The following is a 22,916-nucleotide window of genomic DNA, read 5'->3' as shown; positions in this document are numbered from 1 at the left end:
GCTGGGAACTCCCCCTTTTTGAAAAAAAAACTAAACTTAAAAAAAAACCTAACTAACTCACTTACACTGGCACAAATTAAATGGCCAGAATTGCAACTAAAAAGATAATCCAGAAAAATCAAGTTGCTCCAAAAAAAAACCGAGAAATTTGGGCCCATTGGGCTCAAGTTTCGGCCTCAATTGCTCCTGATTTTTTGGAGCAACTGGTGTAGAACGGAGTATCTTAGAAATTCAAATTCTCGGCATTTAATTTGCTCCAGTTCTAGTCAGTTAGAACAGTTTCACTTTGGAACAGAATTTTTTTTTCAAAAGGGTGCGTGTCCGGCCACTTAGGCCTGTTTTGGCCATTTAAGCGAGTTTGACCAGCAAATAGTTGCTCCAAACTAACTTAGGCCAGTGTATGTTGCCACTTCTGTCCGCACAGAAAAACCTTACCTAGAGTTAAAGAATTGGCACAAGTAACTACATTTAAAGCACCACCAAGCACCAAACAAAGCACAAAAAGTAATAAGCATTAAATAAAAAATAAAGAACTGAAATAAACAGTTCTTTATTTGTTAATTTAACTATTTATTTCAGTTCTTTATTTGTTAATTTAACTAAAGTAAATCCTACCTTCAACTAAACTCAGCAGCAGCTGGCTGTGCGGGAGTCCCTTCGGCCTGGGATAGGGGAGGGAGAATGCGGCACCTGAACTGGAGGGAGGGAGAAGGCTCGGGGGGTGGGGGAGAGAGGGAGGGAGAAGGCTCGGCGGGCGGGGGGGGGTGGAGAGAGGAGAAGGCTCGGTGGGGTAGGGGGGTGAACTGGGGTGGGGGGGGGGAGTGCGGGGAGAGATCCACGGCGGGCCCGGCCCGGTGCAAGTGTCGTCGTCGTGCCCCCCCCCCCCCCCCCCCCCGATCAAACTCCCCACCCCCGCAACCAACCTGTCTCTTGTAGCCCTCAGCGCAGGAAGGCAGCGGGCCGGCCTGTGAGGTAGGCCACTCAGCCTGGGATAGGGGCAGCAAACAATGCGTCGTTTCTTCGGCAAGGGATAGGGTCGCCCGGAGCCAGGACACGCTGGGAGAGTCAGGAGCTACTGCGCACGCGCACAGCTGCCGGCACTCTTTTCGGCGCTGGGATGTAGCTCCGCCCACCATAAGTTCCGATGCGCTGCGCCGCGCCACAGGCCTGGAACCAACAGGGAGAATACGGAGGTAAGAAATCGGCGCCGTTTCTGTACTACAAAGTCCATGCACCTCATGGAGGTGCGCCATACTAGCAGAGGGGGCAAACTTGGGCTCTAAGGATCAAACGGTTAAATATATTTGTATGAACTTGGTTGTAATTATGTTATCATTACGTTGCTTTTTAGATTGAATATACTAGTAGATTTCTTGTGGCTTTTGCTCCCAGTAAATTGTATTGTGCTCTTAGTCAGGTTGCCATGAGTTTTCTTGCACAGTGGCCCCACTGCGGCCTGAGAACCTGCCCGCACTTTTTTCTTGCTGAAATTTTCTTGGACGTGGCTCCTCACTCCTGCTGCTGGCACTCCCTTAGAAATTGCCTCCAGCACCATTTCCTAGGTGCAAGATTGTCCCCACGATGAGCAGCATTTCCACCATTTTCTCTTCCCTCCCCTCCATGCCCCCCCCCGCCCTCCTATTTATTGGGAATGTACAGTACACTAAGCAGCTCCTGTCTTTTGCTCTGCCTTCTTCCCCCACCCCCTCCCCATCTTTACTACTGAGCATCATTTCCACAAACCCTTCCCTCCAAATGAGTTATTTTCCTCTGGGATCTCCTCCTTCTCCGAATGACTGTTGTGTTTATCTTCACAAGTCACTGAACTCCAAATGTGAAGTGCTGTAAAATGTTTTGACGTCAATAATGCTGTATATATGCAAGTATCTATCTATAGTGAAGGGTTATACAATGAGCTCCAGTGATAAGACAATTGAGGGGTTGGGGAACTTTGTTCAAAAGTTACTGCAAGTTTGCATTTATGCCATGAAATAACTCGTGTGTGTGTGTGTGTGTGTGTGTGTGTGTGTGTGTGTGTGTGTTTTTTTTAAGAATTGTGTAATTCCATAGTGTTTTGATTCAAATTTGAGCCTTTTTCTTTTTTATGCTGGCTTGGGCTGTTTGTGCTGATAATGTGATGCTGTTGACATTTGATGATTGTATTGGAGGACAGGTGGATGGATGAATAAAGTAATTACTACAATTTTGGCAAAAACACGACAATCAATAATCTTTATATAATATGAGATTACTACATGTATCTAACTCATCCTTCCATATAAACCTTCAAATCCCTCTCCCGTCTTAGCATCCAGCTGCCACATGTACTAAATCAACCATTGCACGGAGGTGTAAATTTTGCATACAGAGAATGTCATAATCTGAAGGTGGTTGAATGTCGAGTGCAGCAAGTCAGCAAGAGTGGATAGGGTTGGATGATGACTAACAGACCATTGAGTATAAAGGAAGCACAGAAGGGAAGAAAGAACATCCTCAAGAAGTGCATGAGTTAATGGAAAGTGAGTCACAGGATGAGCCATCAACTACAGATCAGACGGATTGAATGAAAAGGAAACTGGATTGCAGTAACTACAACTTTTGGTGGTGGGTCATTTGGCAGCTTGTTTAAAAGTACACCATGCCAGATCCGGTCAAAAGGCAAAGACAGATGATTTACAAGTGTTCAACAGCACTACTTTAATTGTCTGCAATGCAGGAATTAAGATCATTAGTGAAACAGCCATGCTGAAAACCATATTTTGCAACCTTGGATTAGGCCGGATCTTTCAAGATAAAGGACGATTTGAGAATTAATAAGTATGTTCCATAACTAAAGAAAGCACTAGTGTAAGGCAATAGGGTGTACTTCGAAAGATAAAAGAAATTACTCTTTCCTAAGGGTAAGGTGTACATGAGCAAATGTCCTGACTACTGAGAGATAATTGGAGTAGTTGTGCTGAATTTCAGGCTTATCAAATGAAGGGAGGAGGAAGTGCAGGCCTAATCCCCAGTCAGATGTTAGAAGAAAAGAGGAAAGCCTTCGTTAAACGGGACTGGGATCTTTCAGGTTCATCTGGTAAGCTGTTCAATGTCTTTGAAGTTACGTAACTTGCTTAAAGGTACATGTGGATGTAATAGAAAAAACATCAATTCATTGCCTCAAATTATTTTTTGATCTTTGATCAGGACCATTTTGTGGAACAATAACTGGTAAAAAGAAGAAAAAGATGATGTATCTCACAACCAAAAATGCAGGTAAGAAGATGCTTCTAATGGTTTTATACTGTTTTTCATTGGATGATCAGAAGCTTAAGTATTTCACCGTTTCCTCTTAGGAAATTTAAAGGATTTAATTCTTGCTAAATAATGTGACTCGTTTTCATAAACTGATAACGCCATTTAATTTTTTTTAAATGTCCATAGAGAAATTGCAAATATAAGCAAACACATGTGGCAGTAGTATTGGTAGGAGTGGTAGTGAAAACGTTTTTGAGGAAGCTTTTAAAGGTAGAGAGAAGTAGCAAAGCAGAGGGATTTAGGGAGGGAGGTGAGAGTAAAGCTGAGAAGGGTGAATGCTCTGCCACCAGAATGATGGGCAAACTGAGCTCAGAATGAGACATTTATGTGGGAGATATTGGAGTTGAACTGGAAAGTGATGAAAGCCTGGGTAAAGGATTCAGCGCAGTGGGAAGTAAATAAGGGTGGAAGTGGAAAATTGCAGAGGGAGGGGAACGGGAGAGTAGATGGTGTAAGCCTGGTGAGGTCAGAGGAGAGGTATGGTGTCGAATCCGGAGAGTGATGGGGTGAAGCTTGAGAGTTTTCGGGCATGGAGAAGGAGGAGCTGACAGCTTGGGAAACTGGGCAGGTAGTTTTGATTTTTTGAGACAAAGTCCATAGATCCTTATGCCTGGATTTGGGATAAAGTGAAGATGGAGCCCTAGGTGTTCGGACAACCAGATGCAGGCTATATAGAGAAATTAATCTTCAATATCTCTGTACATTAGGCAAAGTGATGGGGGTCATTTACAGGTGATATCAAATTAGATGGAGTAGTGGAATCTGAGGAAACAGCTCAGGAATATGTTAGACAAAGCATGTGGGCAGAGCTGATTAAATTTATTTTCGACAATTGTGAAGTACTGCACTTGTGGGAAATAAGTGGACAACACACATACTTTATGAAAATTGTTGAAAAAACTGAAGATGAAATTGAGTGGCTCACGTTTTGAGATTTTATGATCATTTTTTCAGAAATGATTTGCAAAAGGAATTACTTTTAAATATTGGGGATTTTAAAGCAAGGTGGGGGAAAAGTGGTTAAAATGCTAATGGAATTGTTTTCGCCAATGATTATAAACCATAAGCAATTTGTTTGCCTATTTTAGAAATCTATAGAAACCTCACATCCATTGTGCTGGGATGTTCCTCGTCCCAGGCCACTTGCTAGTTGTTTGGGATAACCGAAAACAACACACATTCAGTGTCATGGGCAGACAGTCAAGTCTAGAAAAGGCTGTAAAGTCAATTAGATTTTAAAACACAAAACTGAGAGGGTAAGAAATGTCCGGGCGCCAAAGGAAAATTTAGGAGGCTAGTTAGAAGTTCTTTTGTTTGTCAAATAAGATGACTCATTGATTCTGGGAAAGCATGGTGTATTCATTATTTGGTATTGTCACTCAAAGACAAGTTGTAAGGTTTGAACTAACTGAGCCTGATCATAACCGTGGCTCAGCTTAACGATTTGTTTTTGGCCTTGGCTTACCAAGTGTTTTTTTTATTCTTGGAATGTGGGCAGCACTGGCAAGGCAGGCATTTAGTGCCCATTACACATTGCTCTGGTTAGGTGGTGGAGAGCACCTTCTTGATCCTCTGAAGTCCATGTGGTAAAGGTGCTCCCACATTGCTGTTAGGAGAGGAATTTTTATTCTTTGTATCAGTTCGATACAACTTACTAGGCCACTTCAGAGGGCACTTGGTCTGGAACCAGAGTTGCACGCATGCTGGACTGGGTAAGGATAGAAGCATTCCTTCTCTAAAGAAAACTAGTGAACCAGTTGTTTTTTTTAAAGACAATCCAATAATTTTGTGGTCACTTTTCCTTACTGATGCAGGTTGAACCGCTCTTATCCAGGACTCTCTTATCTGGCACCACTCCTCGCCCAGCACCATTCCCGGGTGGCGCATGCGCAGATAATTTTTTTTGGTACTCACCAATAATCACTGCTCTCCTGAAGATGGAGACTCCTTCCTCAGGTCAGGTTCTGAAGGCACTGATTGCCTAAGTGGCCTTGAGGGTGGGTATTCAAGTCGGGGGAGTGGGCGTGAGAGGAGGATCAACTGGTACTACTAATAATTATATTTTGAATTAAATTATAAGTAAAAGCTTGATAAAAGTTTTTTTTTAAATAAATATGTTTATAACGCTCCCCCCCCCCCCCCCCCCCCAGCTAGTTTTTCGTTTGCCGAGCTTGGCCGTTATCTTTCTCCTTGATGGTGGGAACTCCTGCAACCACAGAGCCGTCATAGCTCCGCTTACTCTGGGCAAGCTTGCTCTTAACGCGATCCTGGCTCAGCACACAGATTGCATGGAGTCCCATCGACCTGCCTCCCTGGCCAGGATCGGGCCAGCGGGCCGCGTCCTAGGCTGGCCGCTCCTCCCCTCCCCGCTGCCGTCGCGCTCCCTCCGGGGGGTGGGCCGCATCCTCGGGCTGGCCGCTCCTCCCCTCCCCGCTGCCGTCAGCGCTCCCTCCGGGGGGGTGGGCCGCGAACTCGGGCTGGCCGCTCATCCCCTCCCCGCTGCCGTCAGCGCTCCCTCCGGGGGGTGGGCTGCATCCTCGGGCTGGCCGCTCCTCCCCTCCCTGCTGCCGTCGCGCTCCCTCCGGGGGGTGGGCCGCGAACTCGGGCTGGCCGCTCCTCCCCTCCCTGCTGCCGTCGCGCTCCCTCCGGGGGGTGGGCTGCATCCTCGGGCTGGCCGCTCCTCCCCTCCCCGCTGCCGTCGCGCTCCCTCCGGGGGGTGGGCTGCATCCTCGGGCTGGCCGCTCCTCCCCTCCCTGCTGCCGTCGCGCTCCCTCCGGGGGGTGGGCCGCGTCCTCGGGCTGGCTGCTCCTCCCCTCCCCGCTGCCGTCGCGCTCCCTCCGGGGGGGTGGGCCGCGTCCTCGGGCTGGCTGCTACTCCCCTCCCCGCTGCCGTTGCGCTCCCTCCGGGGGGTGGGCCGCGTCCTCGGGCTGGCCGCTCCTCCCCTCCCCGCTGCCGTCAGCGCTCCCTCCGGGGGGTGGGCCGCATCCTCGGGCTGGCCGCTCCTCCCCTGCCCGCAGCGCTCCCTCCGGGGTCGGGTTGGCGGGCTGCGTCGTCGGGCTGGCCGCTCCTCCCCTCGGCGCTCTGCCAAACAAAAAGAAAAGACCTCTTTATTATTTTAAATTAGTCTTGGAGACCGTGGTGGGGTGGGGGGGCAGTGGATCACGGGGTCGGTGATATCTGCATTGGGGCTGGGGGCTGGTAGTTGTAAAAGACGGTAGAACATATGACCTCCCCTTGTCCGGATAACGGAGGTTCAACCTGTACTAGCTTTTTATTTCTCGCTTTTATTTTAAAAAAATGCTTTTGTTAACTGAATACAAATTCCCCATCAGCCTTTGAACTTGCATTTTACTGGTTTGTTTGTCCAGACATAGAAACAAAGACATAGAAACAGGTGCAGGAGTAGGCCATTAGGCCCTTTGAGCCTGTACCACCATTCAATAAGATCATGGCTGATCATTCACCTCAGTACCCCGTTCCTGCTTTCTCTCCATACCCCTTGATCCCTTTAGCTGTAAGGGCCATATCTAGCTCCCTCTTGAATATATCCAATGAACTGGCATCAACAACTCTCTGTGGTAGAGAATTCCACAGGTTAACAACTCTCTGAGTGAAGAAGTTTCTCCTCATCTCAGTCCTAAATGGCTTACCCCTTATCCTTAGACTATGTCCCCTGGTTCTGGACTTCCCCAACATCGGGAACATTCTTCCTGCATCTAACCTGTCCAGTCTGGTCAGAATTTTATATGAGATCCCCTCTCATCCTTCTAAACTCCAGTGCATACAGGCCCAGATGATCCAGTCTCTCCTCATATTTCAGTCCTGACATGCTGGGAATCAGTCTGGTGAACCTTTGCTGCACTCCCTCAATAGCAAGAACGTCCTTCCTCAGATTAGGAGACCAAAACTGAACACAATATTCCAGGTGAGGCCTCACCAAGGCCCGGTACAACTGCAGTAAGACCTCCCTGCTCCTATACTCAAATCCCCTAGCTATGAAGGCCAACATACCATTTGCCTTCTTCCCCGCCTGCTGTACCTGCATGCCAACTTTCAATGACTGATGTACCATGACACCCGGTCTCGTTGCACCTGCCCTTTTCCTAATCTGCCACCATTCAGATAATATTCTGCCTTTTTGCCATCAAAGTGCATAACCTCACACTTATCCACATTATACTGCATCTGCCATGCATTTGCCCACTTACCGAACCTGTCCAAGTCACCCTGCAGCCTCTTAGCATCTTCCTCACAGCTCACACCACCATCCAGCTTAGTGTCATCTGCAAACTTGGAGATATTACACTCAATTCCTTCATCTAAATCATTGATGTATATTGTAAATAGCTGGGGTTCCAGCACTGAGCCCTGCGGCACCCTACTAGTCACTGCCTGCCATTCTGAAATGGACCCGTTTATCCCGACTCTCTGCTTCCTGTCTGCCAACCAGTTCTCTATCCACGTCAGTACATTACCACCAATACCTTGTGCTTTAATTTTGCACACCAATCTCTTGTGTGGGACCTTGTCAAAAGCCTTTTGAAAGTCCAAATACACCACATCCACTGGTTCTCCCTTGTCCACTCTACTAGTTACATCCTCAAAAAATTTTCCCTTTCATAAATCCATGCTGACTTGGACCGATCCTGTCACTGCTTTCCAAATGCGCTGCTATTTCATCTTTAATAATTGATTCCAACATTTTCCCCACTACTGATGTCAGGCTAACCGGTCTATAATTACCCGATTTCTCTCTCACTCCTTTTTTAAAAAGTCGTGTTACATTAGCTACCCTCCAGTCCATAGGAACTAATCCAGAGTCGATAGACCTTTGGATTATTAGTCCAGTAACATAACCACTACACTACCACTTTTTCGGTCCAGCTCCAAAGAGATTGAAGGAGCAAGTGCAAAGTACTCAAATTTCTAATTTAGATCACAGGGGGGTGGTGGGGTTGGGGTATACCATTGTTGCACCTCTAGGTTATGCTATCTTATCGTTAAATATTGGGCAGCATAGGCGCATCCTAACGCAAGACAGTTAGACTGCTTATGGGAGTGTCCAGCACTGCTGTGACTTTCAATCTATTACAAGCTGAGAGCCTATCGAAAGCGAGACCAAATCTTGGAAAGAAGGTCTTGGGGTCTAGCACTCGTCATTCAACATGCCCAAATGCTGCTCAACAGCAATCAGCAAAGCAAATAAAATGTTGGAACTAAAACCATGCAGAGGACAGAAACTCCCCGTGGAGCAGAAGGGCAATGGAATTCAGAGGAAGTGATGCTTAAACAATAGTGCTCTTGTCATAGAAAAAATTTGAATTTATAAAGTGCCTTTCACAACCACCGAACATCTCAAAGCTTTTCACAGCCAATGGAGTACTTTGGAAGTGTAGTCACTTATAATGTAAGGAAACATAGCCCAACAAATAGTGATGAAATAAGTGACCAGATAATCAGTTTTTTTTTAGTGATGATGGTTAAGGGATGCATGTTGACTAGGACACTCGGAGAACTCTCCTGCTACTCTTTGAATAGTGCCGTGGGATCTTTTATGATCTGATAAAGTAGCACTCCCTCAGTACTGCACTAAAGTGTCAGCCTAGATAGTGTTCACCTGGAGTAGGGCTTGAACACAATCACGCCCTTCTGATTTGCAGGTGAGAATACTACCACTGAGCCCAGGCTGACACTTTGGATCACTTCAGACTATATTTTAAATTCTGTATCACTGAAACGCGAGTCACACATTCAAGACTCTGAGGCAATTCTGAGAAGACCCACAAGATTGATCTCCCGCTAGAGAACTGAATTATGGGAAAAGACTGGGTAAACTTAGTTTTTCATCCTTGAAAGGAATCTGAGAGGCAGATAGGGCTTCGCTATAATGTCTTATCCAAAGAATGGTATCTCTGGCAATACAATACTCTCTCAGTACTGCACTGAAATGTCAGCCTCGATTATGTGCTCAAGCCCTGATGGGCTTAAACCCACAACTTTCTGACTCTGGTTAACTGAGGCAAGCTAATGCAAGTTGGGTGATTTTATTTAGTCATTTGTTTCAAAGGACCTCACCTTGTTGCAAGGAACTTGCAAGTTGTTAACTATACAATCAGTGTGATTTTAATTGCATAAAGTCATTTTTTATTTTGAATTTTATTTCTAGTTGATTGATTAAACCAGACTGATTAAAATGTCCTCCATATTGTTAGAATTGTACATTGTGAAGAATATTTGTTTCTAATATTTTTGCTGGATTAACACCAAGAGTTTGATCGACATGAAATCATGATCTATGAGGAAGTAGCCAGGATGCCACCTTTTCAGAGGAAGACCTTGGTGTTGATTGGAGCTCAAGGTGTGGGACGACGGAGTTTAAAAAACAGGTTCATCGTAATGAATCCCATGCAGTTTGGAACAACAGTCCCATGTAAGTTTTTTGCAACCGGCAGAATTTGATTTTTGTTTGGGGATGAGAATTCTTCTTTCTCCCCTTCCTATTTTCCCCTTTCCTGCAGTCAAAAGTACACAGTAACCAGTATCCAGGCCAATGCTGCTGGGGAACTATCCACCAAGTGAGTTGCAAGAGTGATACAAGGTGATTAAAGTAGAAGGTACTGTGACCTTTGCCGAGCACAATGTTAGCAAGGACTGAATCTCTGATGACCTATGTCCTACTATTCAGTGCAATATGTTGGGGCTTCAAAGCACTGAGGAAATTAGAATTTAACTCTTTAAAGATTTTTTGCACAATTTTGTTTGTAAATGTAGAACTCCTTAGAACATTCAATAAACTTTTTAAGTGTAGATAATCCCATATCCATGCCTGATCCCATCCTCGCCCAGCATCCACACTTCCGGCTGGGTAATGATGAGAATGGCAACCTCTCACTCCCCAAATCTGGGATCATGAGGATACTTGTACCCCTACCCCCCCCCCCCCCCCCCGCAACCACCACCACTCCCATGGTGATCAGCTAACTGCATAGACCAGGGATTTAACCAGGGACCTTCCTGGTCTGTATACTTATCAAATGATCTCAATTAACCAAAATCTTCAGGATTTTAATATGGATGTAACAGTTGAAACGTCATTCCTGTGGCAATGTTCTGACCCACCCAAGGACTGTTGGAAATAGTTGTAAAGTTACATAAATTGAAGTTGGTGTGAAAATGCTTATTGGCCACAAAGAATAGGAAAGTTATATTTTAAAAATCATTTTTTCTAGGTTTGAACAGGTTATTTTCCTCATATCTCCATGGGGGAATCATTATGGTTGTTTCATAACATGGCAGACTCGGTAGTGGAAAGGTCTAACAAATACAAATATCTTCAGATTAAACAAAATCAGAATTTTTTAAATTATCATTAATTCTGATCTAACAAATTTGAATTTCTGTGTGAATTAATCTTTCTGGTGCTGATGAACCTCTGAATAATTTATGATAAATATGGGAATGCTGCACTTTCTGTCTGCAATTACATTAGTGAGTTGCAGTTTAACAACAACTTGCATTTATATAGTGTCTTTTAACGCTAAAAAAATCCCAAAGGACTTCAAAGAGGAGTAATCAGACAAAATGGAGGTCGCACCAAAGAAGGAGCTGTTGGGTTTGGTCAAAGAATTGGATTTTAAGAAGGGCCTTAAAGGAGGAAAGGGAGGTTGAGAGGTTTAGGGAGGGAATTCCAGAGCTGAAGGCATGTCTGCCAATGGTGGGATGAAAGAGGGAGGGAGGGGTGGGTGGGTGCGGTGCACAAGGCCAGAGTTGGAGGAATGCAAAGTTCTTGTGGCGTGTGGTTGTAGTACTGGAGGAGCTTACATAGATGACTAGACATAAGACCATGAAGGGATTTTAAAATGAGGATGAGAATTTTACATTTTAAATTGAAGGCGTTGAACTGGAAGCCAATGTAGGTCAGAGGGGATAGTGATGATGGGTGAGCGGCACTAGATGCAGGAGAGATGGAATATGAGCATCAGAGTTTTGGATGAACTGAAGTTTATGGAGAATGGGAGGCCAGCATTGTAATAGTTGAGTCTGGATGGCACGGATGAGGGTTTCAGCAGCAGATGGGCTGAGATGAAGCGGAGCCCAGCGATGTTACGGAGGTGGAAGTAGTTGGTATTTGTGATGGAGGGAAATGAGTTTCGAAGTTTAGCTAGTGTTGAGTAGGATGCAGCGGTTTCAAACAGTATGGTTCAACTGGAGACAGTGACTCGTGAGGGGGATGGAATCTGTGGTTAGTGTACAGACTTTGTGGCAGAGGCTAAAGACAATGGCTTCAATCTTCCCAGTGTTTAACTGAAAGAAATAGTGGCTTATCCAAGACTGGATGTCAGGCAAGCAGTCTGACACCACAGGCAGTAGAAGAGTTACGAAGAGGCAAAGCTGCATGCTTTCAGCCTACATGTGGAACCTGACCCTATTTCTTTTGATGTAATCACTGGAGATATGCTGGCTATAATTGGATAGGTAAGAGTGGAACCAAGTAAAGGCAGTCCAGCTAAGCTGGACAACAATGGAGGAGAAGCGTTGGAGGAGGCTGGTGTGGTCGACCAAGTGAAAAGCTCCACAGAGGTCCAAGAGCGATAGTGCCCCAAGGTCCAGTAGCAGAGATTGTAATTTGTGACTTTGATTGGGGCCATTTCAGTATGGTAGTAGAGGCAGAAATTTGAAGACATTCAAACATGGAGTTGCAGGAAAGATGAGCATGGATTTGGAAGATGTCATATTCAAAACTTTGGAGAGGAAAGGGGGGTTGGAGATGGGGTGGTAGTTTGCAAGGACGGAGGGATTGAATGGGGGTTAATGAAAGGGAGGAGGACAGTACCTAAGGCGAGGGTATCATTTACAGTATCAGCAAACGGGGGACCAGGAAGCAAAGTTGGATGGCCAGCTGTTTAGTGCAAAAGGGATCAAAAGAGCAGGAGGTAGGTCTGGATGAGATGAGGCCAAAGAGGACGTGTGGAGGAAGTGATTAGATAAAGACTCTGATTTGGCGCTGGGACAGGAGGAAGCCTTGGGAGAGCTTTAGTTTGGTGGGCTAAAGGAAGGGGGAAGCAGCAGAGGCAGTTGAACACATTATCTCAGTCTTGGTGATAAAGAAGTACACAAGCTCCTCACAAGTTATATACTGCTGCTTTTTAAAAATCTTTGAATATAAAACATACAGAAATGCAGACCATTAAGACATGAAGTTATTGGGAAAATATTTTGAGGTTTGGCAGTTGTAAGACTGTTGAAAGTTGAACCATTTATTTTTCCTTTCATTACGCCTCTGGTAGATTTATCGATGCCCTTGTGGATCATCAATATTTACTGTACATTCCATAACTATAGATACTTGTCAAGAATGTTACCTCTAGACTTGACTATTCCATGCACTCCTGGCTGGCCTCCCACATTCTACCCTACGTAAACTTGAGGTCATCCAAAACTCAGCTGCCCGTGTCCTAACTCGCACCAAGTCCCATTCACCCATCATCCCTGTACACTGGTTCCCAGTTAAGCAACACCTCAATTTCAAAATTCTCATCCTTGTTTACAAATCTCTCCATGGCCTCACCCCTCCCTATCTCTGCAATCTCCTTCAGTCTCACAACCCCCCCCCCCCCCTGCCGAGATATCTGTGCTCCTCAAATTCTGCCCTCTTGAGCATCCTTGTTTATAATCACTCAACCATTGGTGGCTGTGCCTTCAGCTGTCTAGGCCCCAAGCTCTGGAATTCCAAGACTAAACCTCTCTACCTCTCTTTCCTCCTTTTAAGACGCTCCTTAAAACCCACCTCTTCGACCAAGCTTTTGGTCATCTGCTGTAATTTCTTGTGTGGCTCGGTGTCAAATTCTTGTCTTATACCACTCCTGTGAAGCGCCTTGGGACGTTTTACTAAGTTAAAGGCACTATATAAATACTTATTGAATGCATTACAGAAAAAAAAAGTCTTAGCGAATGGCTTGGTAGAGTTGAAACAAAAACTCTATTGTTTAAAATGTTGGTTGATTTATTCTTGTATTTACTGCAGTTACTTCAAGAAAACCAAGAGATGACGAACAGGACGGACATGCTTACAGATTTGTGTCAAGAGCGGAAATGGAAATGGACATAAAAGGCAGCAGATACCTGGAACATGGGGAATATGAAGGAAATCTCTATGGGACAAAGATTGACTCAATCCATGAAGTTATTAGTACAGGAAGAATGTGCATTTTGGATATTAATCCACAGGTAGAGTAACATGATGGGTCATGAATTAGGTAATTTAGTAATATTATCCAGATTGCATAGTGACAGAAGGTGGCTCTGTACAACCCTGGAATTTAAATGTAGCATAATACATAAAATATACAGCACAGAAACAGGCCATTCAGCCCAACCAGTTCATGTTGTCATTTATGTTCCACTTGAGCCTCCTGCCATCCTTCCTCATCTAACTATCAGCATAACCCTCTATTCCCCCCTTCTTCATGCATCTATACTATTTGCCTCAACCACTCCCTGTGGTAGCGAGTTGCACATTCTCACCACTCTCTGGGTAAAGATGTTTTTTTGAATTCCCTATTTGATTTCTTAGTGACGATCTTATACTGCTGGCCTCTAGTTTTGCTCTTCACCCCAAGTGGAAACACTCTCTCTGTGTATCAAAATCTTTCATAATTTTAAAAATTAGGTCACCCTCAGCCTTTTTTCCAAGAGAAAAGAAACTCATCCTGTTTATCCTTTCCTGCTAGATATAACCTTGCATTTCTGGTATCATCTTTGTAAATCTTTTTTATACCCTCTCCAGTGCCTCTATATCCTTTTTATGATGAGGCAACCAGAACTTTACACAGTACTCCGTGGTCTAACCAAGGTTTGATACAAGTTTAGCCTCTATCTCTCTAGAAATACATCCTAGTGCTTGGTTTGCTTTTTTAATGGCCTTACTTACCTGCTTTGCTACTTTTAGTGATCTATGTAATTGTACTCGGAGATACCTTTGTTCCTCTGCCTCATTTCGATTCTTATTTTCAAGTAATATGTGACCTCCTTATTTTTCTTAACAAAATGTAATATGTCACACTTATCTGTGTTTAAAATGTACTTGCTAATTATATGCACATTCTGCAAATGTATTCACTTCTTGTAATTTGTTGCAGTCCTTCTCAGGATTGTCCCCACCCCCACAAATTTATGTCATCCACAAATTTAGAAATTGTGTTTTTGATTCCAAAGTCTAAATTACTAATATAAATTGTGAACAACAGTGGTCCCTTGGGGACCCCACTTTCCACCTGCCATTCTGAATAACTACCCTTTCCCCCTACTCTCTGCTTTCTGTCTTGAAGCCAGCTAGCTATCCATTCTGCTACTTGCCCCCTGACTATGCATACTCTGACCTTAATCATTTCCCTATTATGTGGTACCTTATCAAAGACCTTTTGAAATCTAAATACATTACATTTACTGTATTACCCTTGCCTACTCTCTCTATTACATCCTCAAAGAATTCAATAAGGTTGGTCAAGCAAAACTTTCCCTTTGAGATCCACGCTTACTATTCATTATTATATTTTGGGTTTCTAGATGCAACTACATTTTTAGAAGTTCAACCTTTTTTGCTGCATTTTATGTTGTTCTCTCCTATTTCCTCCCTCCCTTTCCCCCCACCCCCCATTTTTTTTTAATATCAACTCACTTTTAAATTGTGACCTGTAATTATCAAGTACATCAGAATACAGTTATTACTGGTTTTCCACTGTATCATGATGCAAGACCAATATCTCAATTGGATTCCTTTAATGGTACTGTGTTTCCGTCCAAACTGCGACTTCCCTTAATTAATTTAGCTATGAACTCTTTCCTCCCTGTCCACATCATTCAATTGCTATACTTGTACTGATAAAGCCAATTACGTGTTTTGGATGATAATTATGGTTCCATCAGAAATCTAATTCTAAAGCTTCTATGAAAGGGGTGCTGAAGGTAAAGGATGTAATGTTGGTTAGAAATTCTGTTATTTTGGGTATACTTAACTAAGCAGGGAGACACTTTTTTCAGACCTTTCCTCTAGAGATGAAATATGTTGAAAAAGTTCATGAGCAGAATGTAAGAAATTATGTGGATAAAATGGGATTGGTGGGGCACGAAGACATTTTCTCAACCCAGTACTTTATCCCGCCCTTTTTAATTTCCATTGACTCCTATTGGCACCAGTACCCCTCCCAAGTAGCTGCTCTTCATGTGTGAACCTAGCCAGTGAGTGTTGGCAGGCTGTTTGAGCATGGAAGGCACCATAGCTGATCCAGATCCTGCTCTCACCCAATTGGCAGAGGTTAATTAACAATTAATTAAGAACTGGGCTGATTTATCTCCCCCTTTTCCCTAGTGCAGGGATATTGAAGCAAATTATAGAACACCTCTTGCTCGTGAAATCGATTAACTCAGCACAAACTGGAGATTGGAATGGAGCCCTCCGGTTTGTATGGCTCCGGTGTCACTGATCCCATGCTTTATGTATCTTTTGGTGTGTTTCTAATATTTGATTATGTCCTGCTGACAGTACAGCCTTCCTTAGTATATCTGTCTTAATTGCAGGCACTGAAGATACTGAAGACAGCTGAATTTATGCCGTATATTGTATTTGTTGCTGCTCCTGAATTAGAAACACTACGTGCCATGCACAAAGCTGTCATTGATGCTGGAATTACAACTAAACTTCTTACCGTAAGGGGCCAGTAAATTTTCACAGCTTTGAGTTCTAGAATACTGGTCTTAATACTGCCTTTTCACATTTTTGACTAATGTAGAAAATACTGTTTGCTGTTACTCGATTTACATTTATTGCAACCAATTATCGAGTAGCACTATTAATATTGCAATATGGTACTTTGTGTTAACTTTCTAATCATCCGCTAGCTTTAACAATTTACTAATCTTTGGTTACTGAGTTGTGCAGATATTTTTTTCCTCAGTTCCTGTCTTTTTTAGTTTTATTTTTCTTTGCTAACATCTTCCCCCTCTTATGGTCCTATTTTTGTTTCTGTGGCCTTATCTCTGTATGCCTGTCTTCAGCATAAGTTGCATCCTCCATGCTTTTCCTTCCTATTAATTCTAATACTTGTAAATATTTTAACTGAGTTCAGACTGTACATGTAGACGAGTCAGTCAGCATGCATCAATTTTCTATTTATTTATTTACAGGACACAGACTTGAAAAAGACGGTTGACGAAAGTGCTCGAATCCAACGAGCGTACAGCCACTTCTTTGATTTGACCATTGTCAATGATAACTTGGACAAAGCTTTTCAGAAATTACAGACTGCAATAGAGAAGCTCTTTATAGAACCACAGTGGGTCCCAGTTAATTGGGTATATTAATAAATTGAAGATTAAACCTCTTTTTGGTGTGTGAATAAGTAAAGAATTGAATAGCAATGTCACATTTGGCAGAACACAGATGCGGAGGCAGGAAAGCTCTGTTGTATCTCATGCCTTTATATTCTTCGTAGGTTCTGTTTATAGTACACTATTTTGGCTTTTATATAAATAACTGAAGGGAAAGTGTTCTTATAAATGTAATTTATTTTAATTTTTCTAACTTTTTACAAATAGTCTTTGTACCCATACATATCAAGTGAAGGAAAATAAGTTGCAAGGAAAACCTATTTTCATTTTTGCCTTCAAACATCTAGTTTACAGACATGTATCCACGTCTTAAGCTTTTTGATGCAAAGTAAAGTTTTTTTTCAGATTCCAAAATTATAACTGGTCACAAAGTCATTTGTTAACTAAGCCTCCATTGTATGTATCAACTGAAGCTATGCATCAAGATGATATATAAACTATTGTTTCTGTAATAGGTGCCGATTAATGGAATATGGTCTTAGAGTTTGACATGGCTACAGTGTGTTGTTGAAAGGGTTAACACGTAGCTTCAGTCTATTCCTAAAGTGTATAGTTCTTATGCCTTTATACATTTGAAAAGAATATATAAACTTTATGACAACGGGCCCATCCTGCCAACTTGGAATTGTCACCTTTTTGTTTCATTCCAGCCTATCTCCCTGCATCATTGCACTGTATTATTCAGCTTGACCTCGGGTTTGGGTCACTCCAGTGCATTTACTGCAATGAAAGTAGTCAAAACAGACACACTAGTGCATAGCAAGTCGACAATGACTCTAATAAAAACAGAACATGCTGGAAATCTCAGCAGATCAGGCAGCATCTGTGGAGAGGAAGCAGAGTTAACGTTTCGGGTCGATGACCCTTCATCAGAACTGGAGAGTGTTAGAAAAGAACAGATTCTTAACAAACACTGAAAGGGGGAGAGGAAGAAAGAACAAAAGGGAAGGTCTGTGATAGGTTGGAAGATTAGAGAGACAAAAAGGATGATGGCCCAAATTCAAAAGCTAATGCTAGGAGTTAGAAAATCATTAGTCGAGATAGGGTGTGAATGGTGGGATAATGACCAACTTCCCTTAGCGACAAGGAGAAAAAAAGAAAGAAACAAGCTCGGAGGGGGGAGGCGGGGGTGGGAGGGAGTCAAAGATTGGCAGCGGTTATGCTCTGAAATTTTTGAACTCCATGTTGAGTCCACAAGGCTGTAAAGTGCCTTGACTTCCGTTGTGTCTCTGTGGTGCAAGTATGTATCACTCACTTTATCTCGACTTTATCATCAACAACAAAAACTAGCATTTATATAGCCCTTTTGACATAGTAAAAGGCCCTACACATTTTATATAGTTCTTTTAATATAGTTAAATGTTCCACTGCACTTTACAAGAGCCTCTTGCGCTACTTATCAAATGTGCTGAGAAGTGAGGTGAGTGAATGCTGATATTTCTACAATCTATGTCAAAACTACTGTGGTAGCTAGTAAAGGTTCTTAACATCAATCTGGGATAGGGTCCTTGCATAGCTTTAATTTCTCCCTTTTCTTTCACTTGGATCAGTGGAGGATAACCTGACCAAGTATGACTGTTGGGAGGAAGTAGAAAGCAATATGCTAGTTTTGAACGTAGGTCATTATTCCTTCCCACAGTGCACACTTTTTCACTACTATAATTATTTTCATAATTATGATCCAGGATTCTCTTGGATGTAACGTGCAATATAGTTGGCTAATTTAAAGTCTTTCAGATAAGACGTTAATCCGAGGCCCCATCTGCCCCCTCAGATGGATGTAAAAGATCCTATGGCACTATTTAGAAGAAGAGCAGGAGAGTTATTACTGGTGTCCTGGTCAATATTTATCCCTTAACCTCACTAAACCAGATTATCTGGTCATTATCACGTTGCTGTTTGTGGGAACTTGCTGTGTGCAAATTCACTATCACGGTTCCTACATTACAATGATTACACTTCAAAAGCACATCATTGGCTGTAAAGCCTTTTGAGATGTCTGGTGGTCATGAAAGGTGCTATATAAATGCAAGTCTTTAAATTGTATCCTTGCAGCTCTTTTTAAAAAAAAATGAACACCAGAGCTTTCACACCTACAATTTATTTAAATTACTTGCATTATTTCCCCTCGCAGTCTGACACTGTATGTATCACAAGAATGGATCTTCTACAATACGTATTAGCAGCCCTCACCAATCTGACCTTCCATTTACTTAATTTAGTCTCTGGTAGCTGTGCCCTGTAGAACTGTAATCTGGGCCCTAGTCTCCACGTACCTTCACACGTTGACTGATAGTGTGATTCTGAAGTCATTAATGTTGCAGCAAGGCTGGAATTGCAGTTTTTTTTCCAAAGATTGATTCTACAGATTTTTTAAAAAAGATAACCAGTATAAACTCCATAGAATGTGGTTTCTGAGTTAATTTAGAAAACAAAAATCTATTGCCCCAGAGTCAGAATGCATGACTCTGCTACTTTTTTTAGTGGTTTTAAAAATAATTTTTATAATCTCCTCTTTGGTTGTTAATTGAAGCTATTTTGGGATTCTAAAATGTTAAACACTTGAATGGAATAGACTGTAGCTTTATCTGTTCTCAATCTACTCTGCTGTTTTTGCATGGCTCCACAGCAGCATATTTTCCCACTGAAATGAAAGCAAAGCAGTATGCAAGGACTTGCATCCCTATAATCAATTTAATGAGATTATTCAACCATCGTATTGGTTCCACTGAAGGCCCTCGATATTGATAGTTGTATTACTACTTCCTTTGCCAGATCAGATTATTTCTGCTGAAGTTCTTTTATAAAATGTTTTGCAACTGCAGATTTATTATAAAATGAAACCTTTTGTAAATACTCTGTTGCTACTAGAACTGTTATGTAACTTATTGCCCATTGCTAGATCTTTAGATATTTGACCTGAAACATAGAAACAAGTGAAAGGAGGAAATTGAAAGCTTTCACTATTCCAACAAAGTTTACACCGAGAAATATTTTAGTATTTCAAAAATTCCAGTATTTATATTTTTGTTATGTGACTTGTTTTAGTTGTGGTGATATTAAGCATACTTTGAATGTGTGATTGAAATAACAATGTTAATTTTAGCTACAATTACTTTAAAATATTTTGTCAATGAATTGTACTAGCGATTGTTATGGATGGGTTTATTCTGTGTTGCTGATGCATATTTGTTAATCTACCTTTTAAATTGTAAATTGTTCTTTTTATATTTTATTGGAAGTGTGTCCTGTCTTTGTGTTTGCATGTTTTTCTCCTTCTTTCCCTTCCTCCTCAAGTATAGTTTAAATGAGTCTGGAATATCCAGGATTCTCAACTCCATTTGGTAATATACATTCAACATATTCCTTGCCCCATAACACTCAAAGTAAAGTAGCTTGTTAACTGAGCTATTGGTTAGCTCCTCTTTATTCTGCAGGTTATATTTCCCATTCGTATATGGTCAATCGGTGGAGAATCTAGCCCAGTATTTCTGAAGCTTGGTTGCAACAGCTGTCCTCTGCTGCAAGGAGAGTAAAAGAAAGGAGAGAAATTGCAATTGTTAAGGTGATATGCAGTTAACACCTAAACCCATAATAGGTTTTATGACCTCTATATTCAACAGTCTTGTACATTAAGTAGAAGGATTCTTTTGGACTGAATGTTTGTAAGGATGTGAATAAAGGAAGACTTCCAGATGAAGGTGGGGATACAAAGGAAATACTACCTCGTGTGTTAATCAGGTTTGAAAGTACTTTAGTACAGTAATATTGTACTAAACTATTGGCGAAGAAAGTAACAGTACTATGGGTACAAACTATTGGAGAGGAAAGGATAATAGTCAGAAGTTCTGGTTGGAACGAATGGTATAGGCAAAAATAGAATTGGGGACCATCAACGGTATTTTAGCAATTAAAAGATAGTTTAAAGATTGGATCCTTTAGGATTATTCTCAGTGTGATGCATTAGTTAGTATAGAAATAGTAAGAAAAGGAGTTAAAATCGTGGCTGGAGAGATTGATGTACAAGGGAAGGATTCATATTCCTGGGACATTGGGACCAGTTCTGGGGCAGCATTGTCCTGTACAGGATGGGACAAGTTTAATCTGAGCAAGGCAGAGGCCTTTGTCCACACTGGAAGAGTAACCACTGCTGTGAGTGAAGATTTAAATTGATATGGCAGGGGAGCAGACAGGAAAGCAAAAAGGATAAGGCATGTGAGGGAAGATTTTTTATTATTATAAAGAACAAGTCAGAAGGAGGATCAAAATGAGTAAAACTGCCAAATAGACACAGGCAGGTTTGTATATACTGTATGTAAAAGTATTGTGAATAAAAAATTGAGTTAGATGTACCAATTTTGATTGGTGGATAATAACTTGTATTTATATAGTGCCTTTAACATAGTAAAATATCCCAGGGTACTTCACAGGAGTATTATAAAACAACATTTGACACCAAGCCACAATAAAAGAGTTGAAAGCAGATGACCAAAAGTTTGGTCAAAAAGGTATATTTTAATGAGCGTCTTAAAAGAGGAAGGAGAGATTTAGGGAGGGAATTTCAGAGCTTAGGGCCTAGGCAGCTGATGGCACGGCCACCAGTGGTTGAGTGATTATAATCGGGGATGCTCAAGAGGCCAGAATTAGAGGAGCACAGATATCTCGGGTGGTGGGGGGCGGGGGTTGTGGGGATGGAGGAGATTACAGAGATCGGGAGGGGGCGAGGCCACGGGGATTTGAAAACTTGGATGAGAATTTTTAAATTGTGGCGTTGCTTAACTGGGAGAAAATGTAGGTCAGCGAGCACAGGGGTGATGGGTGAACAGGATTTACTGCGAGTTAGACCATGGGAAGCCGAGTTTTGGATGACTTCAAGTTTATAAAGGGTAGAACGTGGGAGGCCAGCTAGGAGTGCATTGGAGTAGTCAAGTCTAGAGGTAACAAAAGCATGGATGAGGGTTTCAGCAACAGATGATGAGCTGAGACAGTAGCTGAGATGGGCGATGTAACAGATGTGGAAATAGGCAGTCTTAGTTAAGAGGCCGATATGTGGTTCAAAGCTCATTTCAGGGTCAAATATGAGGCCATGGTTATGAACAGTCTGGTTCAGCCTCAGACAGATGCTTGGGAGAGGGATGGAGTTTGTGGCGGGGATCAAAGACGATGGCTTCGGTCTTCCCAATGATTAGTTGGCGGAAATTTATGCTCATTCAGTATTGGAGGGCTGACAATTTAGAGACCGTGGAGGGGTTGAGAGAAATGATGGTGAGGTAGAGCTGGGTGTCGTCAGTGTTTATGTGGAAACTGACGCTGTGTTTTCGGATGATGTCGCCAAGGGGCAGTATGTAGATGAGAAATAGGAGGGGCTAAGGATAGGTCTTTGGGGGACACCAGGGGTAAGTATGCAAGAGTGGGAAGAAAAGCCATTGCAGGTAATTCTCTGGCTACGATTAGATAAGAATGGAAGCAGGCAAGTGCAGTCCCACCCAGCTGGACAACAGTGGAGAGGTATTGGAGAAGGATGGAGTGGTCAACCGTGTCAAAGGCTGTAGACAGGTCCAGGAGGACGAGGAGGGATAGTTTGTCACAGTCACAAAGGATGTAATTTGTGACTTTGGTGAGAGCCGTTTCGGCAGGGGCGGAAACCTGATTGGAGGGATTCAAACATGAAGTTCCGGGAAATTTGGGCATGGATGTGGGAGGAGACAACATGTTCAATTACTTTAGAGAGAAAAGGGAGATTGGCGATGAGGCGGTAGTTTGCAAGGGCGTAGGAGTCGAGGATGGTTTTTTTGAGAGGGGTGACGACGGCAGATTTGAAGGCGAGCGGGACAGTAGCAGAGGAGAGAAAATTGTTCACAATGTCAGCTAGCATGGGAGCCAGAAAAGGAAGTTGGGTGGTCAGCAGTTTAGTGGGAATAGGGTCGAGGGAGCAGGAAGTATGTCTCCAGGACAAGGTGAGCGCAGAGAGGTCATGAGGGGAGATTGGAGAGAAACTGGAGAAAGATCAGAGTTCAGGGCTAGGGCAGGTGGGAAACTCAGAAGAAATTTAGCGTGGTGGGCTAAGGGAAGGAAGGGAAGTGGCAGAGGCAGCTGATCGGGTGGTCTCGTTCTTAGAGATAAAGAAGTCCATAAGCTCCTCGCACTTGTTGCAGGTGAGGGTGAAGGAGACGGAAGAGAGGATTAAGACGACATTTTGCAGTAAAGAAGCTGAGGGTTAACTGTATTCCAGA

General features: G+C 42.8%; 1 protein-coding gene across 5 annotated transcripts in view; it reads left to right on the top strand.

The window, feature by feature from the left end:
* Positions 1-20,974, top strand: part of LOC139264446 (protein PALS2-like) — a 194,959-nt gene extending 173,985 nt beyond the window's left edge. For all 5 annotated transcript variants that reach the window (XM_070880926.1, XM_070880929.1, XM_070880931.1 and 2 more), the window contains 6 exons: positions 2,968-3,076; positions 3,187-3,255; positions 9,566-9,727; positions 13,322-13,524; positions 15,874-16,002; positions 16,480-20,974. In XM_070880926.1, the coding sequence (XP_070737027.1) occupies positions 2,968-3,076; positions 3,187-3,255; positions 9,566-9,727; positions 13,322-13,524; positions 15,874-16,002; positions 16,480-16,656 (849 nt within the window). In that variant the 3' untranslated portion in view covers positions 16,657-20,974. The remainder of the gene's footprint in view (positions 1-2,967; positions 3,077-3,186; positions 3,256-9,565; positions 9,728-13,321; positions 13,525-15,873; positions 16,003-16,479) is intronic.
* The last annotated feature ends 1,942 nt before the right edge of the window (positions 20,975-22,916 follow it).

This window comes from Pristiophorus japonicus, chromosome 5, assembly GCF_044704955.1.
Source record: "Pristiophorus japonicus isolate sPriJap1 chromosome 5, sPriJap1.hap1, whole genome shotgun sequence".
Classification (NCBI taxonomy): Eukaryota; Metazoa; Chordata; class Chondrichthyes; family Pristiophoridae; genus Pristiophorus; species Pristiophorus japonicus.
Note: the sequence above shows the minus strand (reverse complement) of the source record. Positions and strands in the feature narration are given on the sequence as shown.